Below are 22,708 nucleotides of genomic sequence, written 5' to 3'. Positions count from 1 at the left end.
AATGTTACTGAAACAATAGACTGAACTATTGAAACTTACTTACATTATAGCCAGAATGTTTATAGTGAAACAAGAGGAAGCCTACTCTATTAAAAAAAGCTAAAGCAGGTTTACCACAAGGAACTTATATACAAGAGGTAAAGAATTAGCACCTAAATTCTTTACCTCTTGTATATAAATTGAAAATATCACGATGGCTACATTTTCTGATGATTGCGATTATTGCTGTCAGAGGCAATAGCGAAGAAGCCACACGAAAATTACAATAGGCAAGTGACAATATAAATAATTGGATCCAAACCTGGAAAATAAATATTAACGAGAGCTACCCTGTTTTAAGCAATAATACTATTAACAATGGTAACAATGTATTGGTTAATTGTTAATTGTTAGGAAATATTAAATTGCTATTATACAAGCAAGTTGTTTATATGGACATACGGAATTCAACTATGGGAATGTTCCGTGAAAAGTAATATAAATAAAATACAAACCTTATAGGACAAAGTCTTGAAAAGTGTTATAGGTGGAACCAGATACTACAAGAATGATTATTTGCAATGAGACCTTCAGGTAACGATTGTCATTTAAGTAATCAAAAGAATTGAAATAAGATATGAAGACAGACGCCATTTTCATGTCAATATCGAAGTAATACAATTCTTGGATAATACCAGAACAGGACACAAACAGACTCAAAAGAATGAAACAATATTATGTAGTGTAGTACAATGCGGTGAATAGAAAGGTCAATAGAAAATCAGTTAATACACAACCATTATTAGGGACTAAGATAAGGCCAATGACTCTCTTAGATGAAGGACTTGGATCTTAGATATAACAGGTCAATTGAAAAGTCCCCGGCCATCCATAATAAGACACATTTTATTGGCAAAATTAGTTTTTTATTATTCAAAATAATTCCCTTCAAGGGTGATACACTGACTATAGCGACCGTTCAACTTTTCGATACCATTTTTGTAGTACGATTTATCCTTTGATTCAAAATAGGCCTTAGTTTGGGCGATCACCTCTTCATTCGACCAAAATTTCTTTCCAGCGAGCATTCTTTTGAGTTTTGAGAGCAGGAATTAGTTGTTGGGGGCCAGATCTGGAGAATACGGTGGATGAGGAAGCAATTCGTAGCCTAATCCATGGATTTTTGCCATCGTTTTCACTCACTTCTGACACGATGCATTTTCTTGGTGAAGCAAGGAATGCGGCCATTTTCTGCGATTTCGTCTTTCAAACGGTCTAATAATGCTATGTAGTAGTCGCTGTTGATGGTTCTTCCTTTTTCAAGGTAGTCAATGAAAATTACTCCATGCGCATCTCAAAATACAGACGCCATAACCTTGCCAGCCGACTGTTGCGTTTTCCCACTCTTTGGAGCGAGTTCATCCTGTGCAGGCCACTCGGATGACTGTCGATTGCACTTCGGAGTGAAATGATGGAGCCATGTTTCAACCATTGTCGCATATCGACGCAAAAAAAAACAGGTTTATTACGCTTCATCATCTTCAAGCAGTGCTCCGAATCATCAACTCGTCGTTGTTTTTGGTCAAAAGTGAGCTCGCGCGGCACCCACTTTGCACAGAGCTTTCTCATACCTAAATATGCATGAATTTTATCATGCGCACGTTCAGTTGATATCTTTAGAGTGCCTGTTATTTCATTCAGTTTCAATTACCTCTTTTCGGCGTCCATTGCGTTCACCATCTTCGGTGCTCACTTCACCACGTGTAAACTTAGCGTCCCAATCGTTGATGGTTGATCTTCCTGGGGCAGTGTCCGGAAAATCGGCATCTAGCCAAGTTTTTGCTTCAACTGTATTTTTTCCCTTTAAAGAGCAGTATTTATCAACACATGAAATTCCTTTTTATCAATTTTTTTCACAATAACAAAAGTTGCTTCACTCAAAATGCTATAATTCACAAACTAATGATCCGACAGCTGTCAAATTTATACACGCATCTTTTGAGGGTTAGGGATAACTAAAAAATATATGGATTTAATTCTAGTAGCGCCATCTATGTGCCAGGCCGGGGACTTTTCAATTGATCTAGATACCTAGATTTATATTATTATAAGGAAAAATTGTAGGTAGTAGTGCAACGACTAGTAACAATGTAATAAATAAATTTAAAATAAAACTTTAAAACAATTTTAAGATATAACATATAATAATATATAGCAATAATAATATAAATACTAAGTTTAACATATTATTGGTATATTAATCCCATTATTTCATTATTCTGAGAAAATGACTCAGTAATGGAAATGAATTTTTAGACGGGCTCCTTTTGTTGTATGTGTTATGCGTATTAACAATGTAACTATAAATTTACACGAAAAAGCATAAATAGTTAGTTAGGATATCGATTGATGAAACGCTAGAATGTGAGCTTTTGTATAAATGTTCTCGTCAACGATTCGATCTATTTACGTCGGAATCCCGACAATGCGTACGATTTTGGGATTGACAACAAGGACACATGTCCCGTCCAGAGACACTTTAAAATATTGGTCAAGACCACTTGTCCAGCGGACGACCATTAATACCGATCAATCATTGCGGCCAGGCGAGCGAAAATTAATCAGTTTCAATGATACATACATTCACGCTGCGACTTGGTTTGCGAGTTTGCCGACCGATTTCCAAAGGTTCTTTCTGGTCATTGTGTTCCGGGAGCGCGAGGCCCTCGACAGTAGCTGTCTAATTTTGCAGGAGAGACGATATAATGCAGCGGTCACCTTTAACTGGAATGTTATTAAATCGATACAGCGTATAAATAATTCAACGAATATATTATTTAAATTTTCCTCTGTCTAGGTTAGTGGTAAAATTTGCAGATTGTTTAAAACTTTATGGTGGAGTCTCGTGGTCAATTTTACTACTTTAATATTAATGTTGCTGATGGAATTAACTTTTTTTTTATAAAATAATAGCTTATTTAAAAGAACTATTGACCGCCCAGTTGTCGAGATTAACTAATTATTAAGTTAAAAATTAAAAATTATTAAGAGTAAAGATAATCATTTAAAAATAATATATTATGCTGCTAAAATGTATTTTGACAAAATTTTCAATATAAGATCAAAAATATATTTAATTTACAATATTAATTAAAGTAAACTAATTAAAGTAATTTATGTCTGTATACCAAAACATATTAAAGTATTTACAAACTGTTTTAAGAACTAACACTCACTAACATTTTTTAAATTACACTTAATTAAATCTTATTTAAGTTAAAGTTAGAATTTATGTTTAAATTAAAATTGTAACAACTTCAGAGTATCGAATATAAGTATATATGATAATGTTTTGCTTTTATGTCATAAACAGAAATATGGAATACTAAATGTTCTTAATTTTAAATAAATATTAAATTATTCTTTGACTTCATGCATGTATGTTAGTATACATTATATTAGTTATATATTATTAGTATATTCTTAACACTAACTAACGAAAACAATTAGGCACTTTATTTTTTACAATTTAGAAATGTATATTAAAGAAAGATATTTGCAATAAATAAATATAATGCCACTTGAACTTTTAAAGCTTAGATCTATGTAGTATGCAATGAAAATAATTGATACAAACATTAAACAATAAATTATTATATAGTTACATATTTTATTGCATTAATCATTAAACATCTTAATTTCACTTATAAGTTATACGGTTTAAAACATTTACCAAATTACTATTAATAATTCATAATTTCTTCCATATGGTCCTATGTGTTCCATCTATGTAAATTATATAGACTAATTTTATTTCCATATTTACATTACTTCATGTATGTTTCTTCATGTATTCATATTTCTCATCTAAAATATACATTGATAAATAGAGTAGGCGTATTTGATAAAAAAATAATTTCTTTTCCAAAATTTTTAAATAAAATTATAATATCCTTACTTATTCGTGAATCTACCGAATCTACCGTCCTATTTTGTCTTGGGTCCCACATGGGAACTGACAAAATACCAACAATTTATTTATGTTAATTTATTTTCTAATTGTTAATACTTATATACTATATAATTAATACTATAGATATATAGTATATATATATATAGTATATATATATATATAGTATATATATATATATATATATATACATATATATATACTATATATATATATATATACTATATATATATATACAGATATATATACTATATATATATATATATATATATATATATATATATATATATACTATATATATATATATATATATATATATATATATATATATATATATATTTTAAAGTATTCTTTTACCAACTATTGGTTTATCTGGACTGGGCCTAAAGTTTAACGTGGGCGCCGAACCACGGTCCTCAGGATTAAAGCCTACCGACTGGCGACTGACCCACTTTAAAATCATCCCAGAAAACCTCCGGTCTTACCCAGCCTAATTACTGGCGTGACTGGGACCATTTTCCTTGACGAATTTTATACTCTTGCCTAGAACACTCATAAATTTTAAACAATCACAAACATAAATTTATGACCATACCCCATCAGGATACGAACATGCGGCTATCGCAACTCGGCTTTACCACTGCGCCACCAAGCCGGCTAATTGTTAATATTCTTAACAACATTCATTTTAACTTTTGTTCAAATAAATATATTTAATACTTACAATATTCACTTAATGCCTTGTTATGAAATACATTTACTAATGAAACCTGAAATGTATTAGGAGTTAATACCACTTAAATTTAGAGAAACATTTTAATAACTTTTACAATCACTTCTGGCACTATTAATTCTATTAGTTCTTAAGCAAGAACAAATTTTCTTAGCTGTTATGTTCCCGACATTAAGTTAATTGAAATTCCTAAAATTCAAAATGGAAAAATTAACATCTAAATACCTTGTAAGCAAAGAGGGCAGATGGTTCTTGTTATTCTCAAGTTCTGTTAATCTATATTAATATAAAATTTTCGCCTATGTCGTGTTTCTCTATTACTGCTGATACCAAGTTCACATCACACTTTAGTCTGTAGAATCACAATAATGACCAACAGTGACGAAACATCTCACAAAATCGTTAATCTATTATAAAACACTTTAAATACCCTAAATTGGCAAAGTAGGCAATATACATTCGTCAAAATTGAAAATATTCAAATAATCTGCAAAAAAATCATATAATTAAAATGCTAGAAGAGAAATTTGAGTAACAATTGATACAAGAGCAGGAATCCTGAGGTTGCTACTTAATTGTATGTTAAAACTAATTAACCAAAATGGCATCTTAGTCAAAGATGTTTCTTTTTTAATATGGTATCCTGAAAATACCGGAGATATCACGGTTCTTTATATTTGGTTTTAGCAATTCATAGTCTTTCATACAATTGTAATTCTACCAGAATTACTTATAGTATGGATTCACAATTAATATCAATGGTTTATGCCCCCAAAGGCCTTTTGTTTTTGAGATTGTAAAAAATAAAATTTTCAACCATGGTACCTTATTGTGTCTTCTCTATATTAATATTTTGCCTGTCTCTGTCCTGATGTTTCTATTTCTGTTCTAATTTATCATTTACTTCACATTGAGTAATTCTTTCATCTGCAGTGATCTTTGTAGTATTTTAAAGCGCCCAAATAACTTGTATCAGCAAAAACAATAAAACTCCAAACACTGATGCTAACACTTTCTTGATCTATTTCTGAACACCAATTCACTTCTGAACCTTTTTCCGAATGCAGATACCTGAATGAAAATAAGGACGGAATAGTCCGATTTACGTCACTCATTAGATTCTTGTTTTCAGACAGATTCATGGTGGTAAATCCAAGTCTCGTTCATAATGATAGAATCGTCTAATCCTTTTTAAAATTCAGATTTTCGAATTGTTAGTCAATACGGCACCTATTCAGCGCACAGATTCCTATGTCTTAAATTTAATATAAAATTTTGATTATCTTCTTATGAAATAGGAAATATTAAAATGGCATTTAGTTCTAATTCATTCATTTTAACATTCATTTTAAAGATAGATGGTGCTTGATCATATGTTAGATATTTACATATATTTTAGTCAACAATATCTTATAGTGAAAATGTAAAATATCAAAGTTATTAAAGTAACTGTTAAATTTGATGGTTTTGAAATTTCTCTGCATAAATTAATTTTTCATTTAATATTATTGGATTATTCAGTATATGCAGATATTAATCATGAAAAGCTCAAATTTGCTTTTATATATTGATTACTTTTTGTTTTATTTGATTTTATTTATTATTTGATTTTATTATTTTGTTGAAATCTGCTACTAAAGCCCATCAAACGCTTCTCAGCCTATCAAAAACTTATAAAGATGCTGCTCCATCATATTCCAAAAGCCACTGTTGCTTTCAACATTTTTTTGCTGATAAGAAAAACGACTTGTAAGATCAAAACAGTTCGAAAACAACAAAAACACTACGATAATCCACCTCAAACTCTCAAAGAACTTTCTCAGGCAGTTTAGTAGCTGGTGAATTAAATGTTTCGAGAGGTTTACATGGGATAGGAGAGGTCCAAGGAGACAAAATAGCTATGATATGAATTGACTGAAGGTCCCATATCATTTCATCAGCTCGCTACTTTTGCTTGTCAAGCTAAAAAGGAATAGTTTTCTGTAGCGTTTTGTGAGTGGTAATAAGAAGTGAATTTACTACGACAATCTCAAGCTCAACATATGATGATGTCGAAGCGGAGTATTCACGACCATGGAGTAATGTTATGGATGTGGCGGGATCAACCTGATGAATAAAACTATAGCTTCAAATGTCAGACGACTTCAGTTGTCAATAACTTGACCAACTTCAACAAATTCAATTGACATATTATTGCCAAAAAGACTATCAATAGCGAGTAACTGACACATTCTTACAAGGCAACGCTAGATCACACGTTGCTCGAGTAGGAAGTTCGATAGAGCAAGGCTTGGCAAACGATTTCGAAATGCTGAAAAAGTGGGAAAGTATCAAACTAAGATACTTATTTCGACATGGTATCACCATGTTGTCGGAAATATGAAAAAAGTTGTAGAACATAATGGGAAATATTTTGATTAATTAAATTTTAATCAATTTTTTCTCAATAAATACTTATATAAAGTGAAAAATTTATTAAATGGAATTGCATGTACTCTGCTAGTACCTAATATAAATCCTAACAAACAACCGATAACATTTACCTTTTTTTCTTTAACGCAAATTATATCATTTATGTTTTTTTTACAGTTTTCCTAGTCTTTACTACCATCATCACCATCACGATCATCGGTTACCGTCAGCCGAAGAAGACAACCACAGCCTGAAACGCAATGACTACGAGTAAATCTACAACAGCTACGAACCATCCGCGAGATATGCCGACTATAATTCAAACCTCCGACCACCGAGAGACCTGGGGAAAGAAGGTGGACTTTCTTCTATCGGTCATCGGTTTCGCAGTCGACTTGGCCAATGTATGGAGATTTCCTTATTTGTGTTTTAAGAATGGCGGAGGTAGGTCTGTCATATATATTTATGTTGTTTTTTTATTGAATATATAAGTTAGGAATTATCTTTATTTATATTAATTTCTTTATAAAAATTTAGTTTAATTAGTCTTAAAATAATTGTGCTATCAGTATTCAGTATTATAGTATACAGTATAAACCATTTTGGGTGTTAATGCATTCTGGCTTATTGATTTTCTGAAAACAAAGAGCAAAATATGATGAATTTTGTTGTTGAAAGTTTCAAATATTTTTCTATCAAAATATCGAAGGAATGAACAAGTAAAAATCCTTATCAGTCCTTATTGTTCGTCAAGTAACCAAAGACCGAACTGAAGGTTACTAAAGAAACACAAGATCAAAGAGTTAAATAACACCGGAAGATTTAGGTACTTTCTCAGGTGCTTTCCAACCCTAAAGCTAAAATGTATTTGATAAAAGCAACAAGTGCATACAAGCTTTCCCGTTAATGTGAGGAAGTTTCATAGGAGAAATTGAATAATAACTGAAAAGTGTAAAGATAAAAGAAAATTCAAGATTCAGATGTTTCGATTTCAAATAATAGTCCTCATCAGTCTTTCTGTTTCTTCAAGCAACCGCAGACAGAACTGAAGGATACTAATTAACAAGTGTATACAAGGTCCCCTGTTAATGTGGGGAAGTATACATACAAGAAACTAAATGATAACTGAAAAGTGCAAAGATAAAAGAGCTTCAACCATGTATTTATATATATGGACAGGTCAGCTTTCGCTGAATAGTGGATGAATACTGGCCAAAACATTTAGTTCAATAAAGTCGAGCTTTTAGTCAGTTCACATTGCCATTGCGAATGTATTCGAAAGGCTTTTGAGATTTATAAATACTAAATAACTCCAACAAAGACAGCGACTATAAGACCAATGACATTTGGTATGCTATTCTCGCTTGGTTAACCACTCAAATAATATAACCTGGTAAAGAAAGCTTCAGTATTTGTGGTCAAGATTCAAGAGCCTGAATATGTTATAGTGATTTTCGAAACGTCCGTTACTTTGAGCTAATAAACGTACTCCAGTCCAAAAGTCAATGATTCAAATTTTGAAATAGTGTTTAAAAAAGTTACTTCTTGTTGGATAGAAGGATTATTATGATCGTTACCAGGAAAATAATTTAATAATTAAGTCAGATCTCCTATTTTACCGCATGTCTACTTGAATATATTCAATTAGAAAGCAGGTCAAATATGAAATAAAATATATGTATTGTTATGAATCATAATTTTTTTTGGGTATTATAGCATGAATTTGGAGATATTATAAAAATTAATAATAATACTGCTAAAGATTAAATTAGGCTGCATGTACTTTTGTTAAACAGAAAGAAGGGATTTCTATAGTAAAAAGAGTAGAGGAAAAGTATATAAAGTAGAGGGAGTTTTATATAAAACTTTACTGCTTTATTTCTGCAAATCGGAAAAGCAGAAAAAGTAGAAAACTAAAACTGACAAGAAATTTATTGAAAAGCTTTATTACAACCCTTTTCAAAATATTTGTGACTTATTTTCATCCCTTATATAATCATCCCTTATTTTCTGTTTTTTGTTGTCTATATGACCGCTGGCTAGGAGTGTTGTTAACGTTCTATTTCCTTTAAAATTTTGGGGTCGACATCTCAATTTACTTAATTTCCTGCCTTATTCTCTCAGCAAAGAAAAAAATATTTTCCGCCTTGCGTTGGCACTGCGATAATTAATTTATCAGGAAACTTTAGAAAATGATATGCTTTGAACTCTTTAGTGGGTGAAGTCAGATTTCTTTAACATATTAAGACCTTTTGATCATCATTATTAGTTATAATTTATTAGTTGTATAGATAATAAATATACAGATCTAAATATTAATTTTAACTATCATTATGTGTGTGTGCTTTATAAAATATGCTCTAACTTATGTTATTTGCGTCAGGCACTTTTATAATTACCGGGTGTACTGAAAAGTCATTACCTTATTTTGGAAAAACTACATAATTTTTAAGAAAGTAGAAAAGTTTAATTATTCAAAGAATTAGATATTTGATTCCAGACGTCTTGACCACCTTTCAGGCAATTAATAGATGTCATCCCAAAAAAAATCTGTTCTTTTAGCAAAACAATTCATCGAGCCATTTTGCGCGTGTGCGCCATTGATGTGAAAAATTGATAATCTGATGGGGTAAGGTTTTTAGAGCACGGCGGTTGCGATAATATGTCCCACCCAAGTGCTTTCAACGCTTCCTTGGTCGGTTTTGCTTTATGAGATGTACTGTTTTGCGTTAATGTGCTGTCGAATCCCTTTGCCGAGTATAAAGGCCCATCCTAGACGTTTTTCAGGTTTTAACATTTCGTAATACATCACGCCACTCTTGTCCCACCAGACAGAGACCTTGGAGTCGTTGATAACTGATACATGATAACCATGACTTTTTGCGCTTAGGATTTTAAAAATAAATCCTGCTGATAAATCCTAATGCTGATGTGACTTCCGATTATACCTTTTAAACAGCATCGTACAGACGATTTTTTGATTTTGTATTGAGGTAGCACCCATTCTCCCTTGTTTTGGTTATTCCTCATTGCTCGTAATCCGTCGTAAATCGTTCCTTGGGACACATTTAACGCTTCTGTCAGTTCTTTTTGAGTTTGGCTTGGGTCTTCATCCAATAACTCTAGTAGTTTCGTGCATTCACATTTTTTCGGTTTACCAGAACGTTCTTTGTCTTGCACATGGAAATCACCAACAAGGTAACATCTATTAGAAAAACCGGTAATAACTTTCCGGTATACCTGGTATATTTTTTTAAATATTTGTTTTAGCTAGATTTCATATATTGATAAATAAACAGTAAATATATAAGCTGTAACCCGTTACAAATTTGTCATACAATAATATTTGACCTCAGTTACGTAAAGGGTACTATTTATATTTTCAGCCTAAAAAATTAATATATTTTTTAATTTTAAAATTCATATGGCGCATATATTTCAACCAGTTATTCTTTATTCGCTAATTATCCAGTATAATTTCAGACCTAAACTAAATTAGCGCTTGATGGTGCACCAGTGGGAGGGTGCACTCTACATAATTTTTAAATTACGACACAGGTTTCATGCATAGCTACATTAATTTAAAAAGTTTTTGTCCCTTCAACCGCCGTGTAGGTCTACTATTGTCGAGTCGTTGTAGTACTTCGACGTTTTTATGTTCACGAAATCTCACTTGCAACAATGCTGCAAAGAAATTTTGATAGTTCGGGAACATATTGATGTTGAATTTCTTTATGCAATCTCATAGTTCCACACTGGCTTGAACATTTGTTTATTTATTGCTCGTTCCTCTTAAAATGTTCCTCAAATGTAGCCTAGAGTATCTCTAAAACAAGATTTTCTTCTGTATACGAAAATTGCTGCTTGTAGTATAAATAAAAATAATCTTTATATATTTTAGGTTTAGATACATGTTCCTGTAACAATATTATATGAGTATTTTAACCAGCATTGCATTTATTGAGCATTTGTTTGTACCAGACATGACTATCTTTTAACAATTTTTCAAATTATGTGAATATTAACAAAAACAAATACAATATTTTATATATGCTCATTAAACTAATGTTTATGATTAATACAGCATGTCACATCGAAAGAGGCAATAAATTATCGTACTGAAAAGTTCACGAATTCTTCTATTTCTTCTCTGAAGCACAATTTTCAAGTCTCTATTAAAATATAAATCGGGCTTAAAATGAAAAAGGTTCGAAATAGAGCCACGTCTTATATGTTATATTACATAAATACCTCAACACAGATTATTATAAATGTAGAGGAAGAAAGCTCCATTGATTTTAAACAAGCGCTAATTTCTAGATTTATTCAGTTGTCACAGGATATTACCTACCGGAGTGGTCATGTTGATGAGCGTGATTGGTCGTAGACTTAAAAAATATTCATCATTTGACATATATCTTCATCGAAATTAAATAAATTTAAAATTACTGTAGAAGTATTTTTATGTTGGAAATAAAATATATTACCTGAAAGAAGAATAATAAATATTGCCGAAACTCCGTTATTTACAAAACTTATTAAAATGTTTGATTTTCGATCACAATATGGGGTGTTTAATATCTGTCAACGTCTAATAGCATTAAGAAATTATTCGATAGCATCCGGATGGTTTGTGCCCTACGTCGTTCCAAAGTGGCCCTCTAATAGGTAGGAAATTGAATCATAACGTCATTATCGGGATAGAAAGAAGCCGGCGTCACTTTAGCACCGTTTCCACTTTACTGGAATAATTACCACTTTGAAGATGATGGTGCGTTGGTTAAAATCTATCGTTTTAAAGTAATAGCAAAGACGCTTTATGCATATATGATATATTCATACATATGTGTTATCATCTGTTGGATTTTAATGATATTATCAAACTATACTTGTTAATATATATTGTATATTTGAAACAATTAATGTAATTAAAAAGTAAAACACTTTAATGTTACTAAAACTATTGACATCTCTGTTTAACACTGTGATATTGATAGTTACATGTTAATCAGTGAATAACTCCAAAAGAATTTATATTATTGTTGTCATATGTATCTTGATTATATTAATAATATAAGATCAAAACCACTAATTGATTGATATCATTGATCAATCATTGATATATCTAACATATATATCACTGTCAAACGCGGTAGTGTTGTCAATGTTATAATTAACAGAATAGACAGAATTCGGTCTCCCAATGTATAAAGTTGTAACCAAGTTTTGTTCGTCAATCCACCTGAGGGCGCGCAAAGAAGGGTTTATTTACTACAAGGGAAAATTTTAAAAATATTAATTATATTGTAAAAGGAAATAAAGAAATTTGTTTAAAAACTAGTTACCATTTGTATAAAACATGTTCAGAATACATAAAAAATATCAAATCTCACAACTAATAATCTATTTTCTAATTGTACATTATTATAGCCTTAAATATTATAAAAAAATATGTTAAAAAATTTGTTCAAAATATATTTATAAAAAAATATTTGAGATCTAAAGTCTAAAGATGGCTTCACTCACAAGCGAATTAAAATAGATTGCTAGTACCGTTAAATAACATTTAGATAATATAAGATAATAGTAGAATCATAAAAATATATAATAATTCTTTTTTGCAGTATTACCTGTATATAGTATTTAATATTTTTAAAACGTGAAGTTCAGATTCGTCTGTTTTAAAAGCATCTGCGAACAAACATGTGTTACAATTTTCTGTTTTCAAACCCCTCAATTTACTTGCTTGGAAAAACTTTGAAAAATCTTTATTCTTTTTGAATAATCTAATGAAGGCTGCGGAACTGTTGATTCCGATATTTAACTTGTGGTCATATTTTCCTTTTCGATAGGTTAAGGCAAGTGATCTGAGAATATACAAATATAGCGTGGGGCAAAAGTCCCGCTCCCGTTTTGATTGCGCGCAATCTTAGTTATGTGACGTTTAGCTTAGTTTCGCTTTAACCATTGTATTGTGTAGACGTCCAAATTTTATTATGGATAAATATACGATAAATAATAATGAAATGATACGCAATACGTAAAATTTTGAATAATGTTTTGACATTATTCTGTCGCTATATATCAATAGTATAATAATAACAATAAAAATGAATAGTTAATCTATGTCCGAGCATGTTAAACAGATTGTAAATATTTCGAAAACATAATTTTGGATTTGAGCAAGTATTTCTTTTGATGTTTTTGAAAATGTTAGTTACTGGATGCCAGATGCCGACAGTATGATATACAAACAATTTATAATATAATTTGAGTGATCAAATATTTTAAGAAGATATGCGATGTTTGCCACAATGAAGAAATTATCCAAGGGCGGTTATTATTTTAAATATTATTTCACAATGATTTAAACACATTTAGACAAACAAGTAATTCTACGTATTTGTACATTATAGATTTTTGAATAACATACAGATGCATGCAATATTTTATATATGTTAGTTGAACTAAATCCTGAATAGCATAGCATCTTATATAATAATCTTGCATTTATATGTACATTATCAGCTTCAAAGAAAAATGCTTAAGTTTCAGTATGCGGATAACGAATTAAATAATATGCATGAATATTGCTATAAAGAGCATTTAGAAACAAGCCATACAAAGACAAAATAATGTGCTTCCCATTTAAATAGTACGAAGACAAATGAAATATCGAAAGTGATACTCAAAACAATACAAATGAAACATAACTTTACACCGAAATATTTGGAAATATTGCTGGATTGCATATTTACATCCAAGGAAAATTTTAAAAAACCGTATCTTAAACTCCAGTTAACTTAAATCATAAAATTACTGGAATTGGCTGGAGTGCAGAATATAAAACGCTACGTATTGCTGCTCTAGCGTTAAAATTTATCTGAATATGAGAACTACTAAGATCCGGGACGAAAATTGATAAAACTTACGAAACTGAGAATGGTCAAATCTTCAATTTCAAACAAAAGCCTGATGTTCTTGATATTGAGTACCATGTTGGTTAATTTACTTAGTGTGCGTTTTAATGTGTAATTTACTTAGTTGTGGGCGTTGTGGGCACATGATTCACAAATGGTGATTTCAAAACAGCGCAGCGGACATGTGACTACGGAAAAAAATACAAATCTCAACTCATATAACAAAATGTCAAAAAGAATTTAACCAGGGTATAGAAGAGATTCATCCACATCTATACCAGAGGCAAAAATGCTCTACATTTTATTGTCGCTGAATAAACTTTTATTCAAATTATTTTATTTTTGGTGCTGCCTCTGTAGGTCATACCAATTACTAAGTGCTTGCAGTGCATGAATGTTTTGTGATTCCTTTCCTACTTTTATTGGTGTGTCAATGCCACTGGCCTTCAGTGGTTTCATTTTGTTTGATAGTGATAAAGTGTCATCCAAGTTTATCGATACATTCTTGTCTTGATCATCCACTTCAAAAATTACAAAATCACCAATTACCATTTTGATTGTCTGTAATAAGTAATATATAATATAAATATAAGTAAGAAGTATAATAAGTAAGTTTGATTTTCATAAAAAATTTATTTGGTGTTTAATTTTTTTTTCCTTGTGATTAAAAAATTATATCGGCTAAATGGCGACCACGATTCGCTATACAACGTTCGGCTATTTTTAAGGCATATTTCATGACATCCTGCAACATATGAGGCTGAATTTCTTCAATTTCGTAACGAATATTGTCTTTAAGATGTTATATCGTTTGGAGCTTATTCACATAAACTTTTGATTGTAAGAAACCCGTTAAGAAAAAGTTTGGTGCTGTTAAATCCGGAGATCTGGCTAGCCATGCTAAATCGCCATTTCGCGAAATTAGTCTTCGTGGAAAAATGTTACTCAATAATTGAATTGTTGAAAGAGCTGTGTGCTGTGGTCCCATCTTGCTGAAAACACATGCCCTCTAGTCCTCGCTCTTCAATTTCACGCACAAGAAAATTTTGAATCATGTCTTGGTACCGTTCAGCAGTAACAATAACTGTTTCCATCATGAATACCATACCATGCAATTGTTTTTAGTGGATGCAATGATGTTTTATAAATTAATTGAGGATTCTTTGTTCCCCAAACCCGACTCTTTTGTTTATTGATGTGACCACTGAGAGGAAAATTGACTTCATCGCTCATTGTCAATTTAGACGAAAAATCTTCAATTTCACCAGACAGCCTTAGGATTGCATTATCGTACTCAACTTGTTGATCAGGATCTGTCGGTAGCAATTTTTGAACTAATTGAATTTTGTACGGGAACATTTTCAAATCAATTTTCAAATTTCGCCTTAAACTGCGCGCAGAAATGTGTAATTGGGAACCACGTCTGTGAATTGATGTTTCTGGAGACTCTACAACACTATCGCGCACCAGAGCCGCATTTTCAGCGTTTCGAGACGTCCGTTGTCTTCTAGAACGAGGCCTGTCTGCTGTCGTACCGTACTATCGAAAATTCGCATGTAAACGATACACTGTGTTTTTGTGAGGCACTGGACGATTAAGATATTTTTGACGCAATTTCCGCTGAGTGGCAATAATGGAAAGATTATTTTCAATAAATATTGTTACTCTTTCTGCTCGTTTTTGTGGCGTATATTTATCCATAATAAAATTTGGACGCCTACACAATACAATGGTTAAAGCGAAACTGAGCTAAACATCACATAACCAAGATGGCGCGCAATCAAAATAGTAGCGGGAGTTTTGCCCCACCTGTAATTTTCAAAGTTGGTATCTAAATCGCGGTATCTAAAAACAAGACTTTAAATGCTTTTTCTCAAAACGATTTTTTTGATAGGGTTGTCATGATATCCCTAGTTTTGCTGAATTTTTATGATTTTTTTTACTCACATCAAATATTTTTCACCACTTTTGTTTTTCAAATTTCTGGTTTAGAATATCCCCTTATACTCGGAATAATTTTTTGTCACATTTTTTTTGCAAAGTCTCTGGACCCTATAAATCGATAAAAATCTACATTATATTTACTGTTCCCTTAATACGAAAATGAAATGACGGAAGCCGAATTAAATCAATTAAAAAAACATCGGAAGATTTCTTTCCAAAAGAGAATATTCGAACAATAAATGAGAAGGCATTAACTAAATGCTATATCGTTCGATATCGCTCTCGTTCCATAAAAAGGCTTTTGTAATTTAATTTCTTCCGGCGGAGTCCTGGAAGAGTCCCGGTCCCTATGGAATAGTTAATATTCGGTGTAGTCGGATAGTATGACATAATCGCCTTATTACCCAATACTAGCTGAGATTTCTTAAATCGATCTCTTAAGAATCATTTTGTTGTAATTAAGAACATATTTCCTTGATATTATTGAATTAAATTTGTATATTAAAAAATCTTATATAGTTACTAATATAGGGCCTTTCAATAAGAACCGGTCGATGCTAACAACCACTGCTACTCATATTTATTTGTAGCTATTGAGCTATGAATATTAAAGTTTTGTTTTTTGACGCATAAATAAATAATGTTAATGACCTTCTATATTTTGAACGAAGAGGTCCACCATGAAGTTTACTAATCAAGGAGTAATACAAATAGGAATGAGAATGCCTAATCTATAACGCATTTATTTAAGAGATGAGACGCAAAACCCAATAAGATTAAGGGACAATGGAGAGAAATATTTCTAAGAAACCTTCCTCTTTTAGCCACAAAAATTGCTTCGATATGCTCATGAAGGTAGTGAATGGTGTATGTGATGGAATATTTTTCTTAGATACTCCTGATGTTCGAAACGATTCGATCTAAAAAGTGAATTGCAGTTGCGCTTGCTTCATTGGGTATAGTAGCTGGGCTTTTGGAGGATACATTACTCCCCAACATCCTCGGATTTGTCCCATGCGCATATTGGCTCTATTTAATTTTAAAACAGAGAATAATCCCAATTTGGCACATGCGTATATACAGCTTTATTCACTAATTTTTTTCTATCGTGATTATTAGATTTAATGTCGACTATACTAAGCAGGTAAATAGGTTCAGAAAGTATATAAAAATGGTAAAATTTTGGAAATAACATATTTTATTTAAAAAAATTATCGAATAAAACGAAATGAAACGAAAAATATAATTAACAAATGTCCAGCTATTCCATTTTCCAAATTCCGGCCTACCATAGTAAAACACATTTTATGGCAAAATTAGTTTTTTTTTTATTCAACATAATTTCCTTCAAGGGTAATACACTGATTATAGCGACCCTCCAACTTATCGATACCATTTTTGTAGTACGACTTGTCATTTGCTTTAAAATAGGCCTCAGTTTCAGCGATCATCTCTTTGTTCGACGAAAATTTCTTCCCAGCGAGTATTCTTTTGAGATCTGAGAATAGGAAATAGTCTCTCGGGGCCAGCTCTGGAGAATACGGTGGATGAGGAAGCAATTCGAAGCCCAATTTATGGATTTTTCCAGCGGGTTCATTCTGTGCAGTCCACTCGAATGATTGTCGATTGGACTTCGAAATGATGGAGCCATATTTCATCCATTGTCATATATCGATGCAAAAACTCGGGTTTGTTACGCTTGATCATCTTCAAACACTGCTCCGAATCATCAACTCGTCGTTATTTTTGGTCAAAAGTGAGCTCGCGCGGCACCCACTTTGCACAGAGCTTACTATCATACCCAAATATTCGTGAATGAAATGCTGTACATATTCAGTAGATATCTTTAGAGTGTCTGCCATTTTATTCAATTTCAATTTACGGTCATTCAAAATTATTTTTTGGATTTTTTGAATGTTTAGCATCGATAATAACCTCTTTTGGGCGTCCACTGCGTTCACTGTCTTCGGTGCTCATTGCACCACGTCTAAACTTAGCATACCAATCCTTGATGGTTGACTTTCCTAGGGCAGTGTCCGGAAATTCGGCATCAAGCCAAGTTTTTGCTTCAACTGCATTTTTTGTCTTCAAAAAGCAATATGTTTAACACGCGAAATTTCTTTTTATCCATTTTTTTAGAATAACAAAAGTTGCTTCACTCAAAATACTATAATTCACAAACTAATAATCCGACAGCTGTCAAATTTATACACACATCTTTTGATGGTTAGGGCTAACTAAAAAACATATGGCTTTAATTCTAGTAGTGCCATCTATGTGTCAGGCCGAGGACTTTTCAATTGACCTATTAAATGTTCCTGTATTGGGACTAATGGGACAAAAGCTATGAAAAAAATAGTGACAGGATTGGCGGGAATTTTAAAACAAAATAACATTGATTGCCCATTGTTCCACTATATTATTCACCAAGAAGGTTTATCAGGAAAATGTTTGCATTAAATGAAAGCTATGAAAGTTTTTGCTATGATAACTAATTTGATTATAGGGCATTATAGGGAAACAGGGCATTGACACTTGAAACACTTAGAGATTTTTCAAATGAAATTGATCAAACCTAATAAGATTTATTATTACATCCAGAAATTAGATGGCTAAGTGCTGAACAGTGCTTGCAGCGTTTTTTCGCTTTAAGAAAAGAGATACCTTTGTTTCTAAAAAAATAAATAGCATTCAAGGCTTCAGTTCCTAGCTGATCTTGCATTCTTAACTGATAATACGCAATACTTGAATGAATTCAATTTAAAGTTGCAAGGTAATAAATATAATATAGTCAACTTGTGCGGTCATGCGAATCTATCTAGAATCTAACTGAAATTGTTCAAAACGTCTCTAAAACAAAATGATTGTTCTTTTAGTCCAAATTGTGAAGAACATTATTTAAAGATGGAAACTTTTGAATTATGTAATTTTTTGGACCACCAGAAACACATGGACGAAATAATAGTGTAATTTGAACAGCGATTCACTAAAAAAATTCAGAGTGATAACTCCTCACTCATTTATTAACGATCGCAATTGAAGTGTGAAGAATGATTCAATGAATGAGATCAACTAGATCTGTAATCAGACCCCTTTTATTAGGGCAGAACAGAAACAGAAATTAATTTTTTTAAGCTCCCTGTTGAAAGTTTCCCGAAACTGACGAATGTTGACCTAAAAATGGCTTCAATGACATGGCAGTACCTATTTTGTGAAAGTGCATGTTCAACAATGAAGTTCATAAACTCGAAATACAAGCCTTCATTGACAGACACATCTTTTGCAGCACTGCGTCTAGCTACTCCCAAAATTGACTGATGTTGATGTTGCCAGAATTGTAAAGGATAAATTAATGAAAACATAACAAAATAATAAAATAATGATATGATACCTGCATTTTGTTCTATGAATATTTTGCGGTTTCCCAATGAATTTAGTAATTTTTATTGGCCCCAGATCCTATCTAGTTTGGACAGCCCTGTTCATAATAATATATTAGATAAGATAAAATCATAATCATGTTATTTTTGAGTATACTGATGGTCATCTGATATGAATTATAAAATGTGAGAAAAACTTTTATTTTACTTAAAAATGTTTTATTTCACGGAAGCTAGTAGAAATATATTAAACGCCGATAGAAAATGCCACTGAGGGTTTAAATTAATTATAATATATACCATATCTCTATCTCCAGAGTCAGAATATAAACATATCATCATATCCTTCGAATCTATATCTTCTACTTTATATCACTTTAAACAGCTTAACTTTTTTTAAAATGAAACCATTTTACGTCGATAAACTCAAGAACATTTTGGGACATGCATATTTAGATATTTATGTTTTCTGTTGCAGGTGCTTTTTTGGTTCCATATTGTATTATGTTAGTTATTGGAGGCATACCGTTGTTTTATATGGAACTAGCTTTAGGGCAATACAATAGGAAAGGAGCTATAACATGCTGGGGTCGCTTGTGTCCACTATTTAAAGGTAGGTTCGAAACTACAATGACTTAATATTTCCATTAAAATATTATTTAATTCATTCAAGTGTAATTAACGGATATAAAATTCCGAATAACTTATATTAGTGACTATATATTTTTTATTAATGCTAAATTATTATCAAATAAATCATAAGATACATTAAATGATTTTAAAAACTTATATGTTGCAATATAATTAACCAATAAAACGATTATTAATTAACTACACTTGAAATTGTAAAGAAAATTGGAATTGTATTGTTGATGAAATTACGAAGATCTAATGGCTTTTGACTACTATTTTACTAATATTTAATAACAATATTATTATGAATGTGATATAATTATTGCATTCAAAATTAATATTTTAGATGTACCTCAATCCCTGTAACAAAAATAGTAAACAATCTGTTCAAAAACATAAGATACGTTGGTATACATGCAATATACAAAAAATAACAAAACTACTTCGACAATATGCCAATCTCAAAAGGCAATGAATCACGTTTTATCCCATTTTATGATAATTTTTGTTACCAATCCGCTATCTGTTAGTGAATATCTACATCCGGCATATATTCCTTTCTTTAATACTTTAAATGCGATATTGGAGTCAAGATAAATTGATTCTCAACGTCAAATTACCATCAAACTGAGCACTTTATGTACTTTTAAAATTGTTACTATAGCTCTTAATTATTACTACTTATTACTCTTTATTATTTATTTTATTATATAATGCTCATGCTCATTATATGGCGATTATATTTTTCATTTTCATTTTTTTTTAATTATTTACTAGATAAAGGTGAACATTCTTCGATATGGTTCATTCTTATATTAAATATTATTAGGAATAGATATGTAATTAAAAAAGACATTGATTAATTAATGTATAAATATGATATCGATAACCATGGCCACTTAAATATGGTAAATAATAGGTCAAATTAAAACGTTCAGAAAAAAATTTTAAGTCAATGATATACTGGTTTCCCAGTTCAACTTTTATATATGAAGATTGTTAAAAATAATTTTACTTAGAAATAAAAACATCAAATACATATGACAGAACATTTTTTTAGATCCATTTATTTATCATTTTAGGTCCGAACTACATCGGTCAATATAGCATTATATTTCTCAGAGTTATGTAAGGGGAAAAATGGGACGAACAATAATTTTACATGCTTTTATGATGAAAGCGAAAATCGGCTGCAATCTCAGACAGGAAAGTCGCGAAATTTTATTCTCCATTAAAAGGAAAGACCGATGAAAAGCTTAAAAGCATATTTTACGGGCTTGTAATCCGCCGTCTGAAGTGGGCGTTTTATAATGGGTGTTCAGATTCGACTGACCCTTTTCTGCCTGGTTGGACGACAATAGAAATTCGATGTTCTTGAATGGTGAATAATTTTGTTTCCTGCGAATACAGAACTCTAAATTTGGTTAAAATTCGTTAATGGGGCTTTACAACTTCTTTAAATGATCAGTGTTCACTATCACGTACCGTCAATAGCCATCATTCTTGCTATAACCATGAATTTTGATCAATATTATAAGGACATTTATTTTAAAAATGAAAAAATTATCCTTCATGAAATAAAAGATGAATAAAACATTTAGTAAATGTTGGCAAAAAAAGTAAATTTGTTTTTTTCCAAATAGATGGTTTTAAAGTCGAATACCGTTACTAACGCATATTCAATAATGCGATAATTTTATCATACAGAAGGTAATTCTTCGGATATTTGCTTTTTGACTCTCAAATATCTCATCAAATATTTTGTAGTGCTTATGATGATGAGTGTTTAACTTAACGCTAGTGTAAGAATTCCAGTGTTAAAGATAAACAACGCACTAATCGATCAATCGTTACAAGAGTTGATGAAATTCTTGAAAATATCGAGGTAGATGGACATATTTTATTTCACGATATTGCTATATAATTAAATATCGGCCTCCGAACACCTATGAATTGAACAATCCATATAAGACTAGATGCTAAATGAAGCTCGATATTTATACACGGTACATAACGCCAAGGAAGGTAATGTCAAGTGTTTGGTAGAATTAGAAAGGAATAGTTCATCGTAATTTGCTAAAATATAGATAAACTATTAATTCGACTTCCTGCTGTCAACAACAAAAACGATTGCATATTTGAAAAACGGTCAGAATCGATCATTAGGCGTGTTTGCCACCATGACAATGCTGGACCATCCTTTTGCCATGACTCGTCAAAAATTGAAAGAGGTTCACTGAAAGAGATTTTGATATATTCATCATATAGTGAGGACTTTACCTCGTCCGACTACTATTTGTACATGCAAAAAAAATTAATAGTGTAAAATTTTCTTTAAAAATGCTTTATACAGAATCACTTGGTCCATTTTTTTGCCCAAAAATCGCAACAAATCTACTTCAACAGAATTATAGTTTTGCTGTAAAAATGGCAAAAGGTCATTGATCGAATATTGAAAATTATTGACTTGATGTACTTTACATAAGCTTTGAAAAACGAAATTATTTTGCCATCAACCTACTATAAGGGTATTTTATTATCAGTAGTTTACAAGATTCTATATTATACTTGATTAAAAATAACTAATCTTTTAGGTCAAAAATTAAATTTTACTTCGGTCAAGGTGGGAGATTACAATTATTGATAACCGAAACCATCAATAGTACCAGAATGTGATATATTGTCAATTGTGGATTAATTAATTAATCAAGAATAAATCGAAGTCTTCACTGAAATT

At 31.2% G+C, this 22,708-nt stretch overlaps 1 protein-coding gene across 2 annotated transcripts in view; it reads left to right on the top strand.

Moving 5' to 3' along the window:
* Positions 1–22,708, top strand: part of DAT (Sodium-dependent dopamine transporter) — a 61,653-nt gene that overhangs the window by 17,870 nt on the left and 21,075 nt on the right. For both annotated transcript variants that reach the window (XM_076397118.1, XM_076397117.1), the window contains exons 2-3: positions 7,272–7,538; positions 19,817–19,951. In XM_076397118.1, coding sequence (XP_076253233.1) covers positions 7,355–7,538; positions 19,817–19,951 — 319 coding nt within the window. In that variant the 5' untranslated portion in view covers positions 7,272–7,354. The remainder of the gene's footprint in view (positions 1–7,271; positions 7,539–19,816; positions 19,952–22,708) is intronic.

The sequence above is a fragment of the Rhynchophorus ferrugineus genome, unplaced genomic scaffold, assembly GCF_030347505.1.
Source record: "Rhynchophorus ferrugineus isolate W39M unplaced genomic scaffold, kcgeb_rfMv2 rfM2, whole genome shotgun sequence".
NCBI lineage: Eukaryota > Metazoa > Arthropoda > Insecta > Coleoptera > Curculionidae > Rhynchophorus > Rhynchophorus ferrugineus.
Note: the sequence above shows the minus strand (reverse complement) of the source record. Positions and strands in the feature narration are given on the sequence as shown.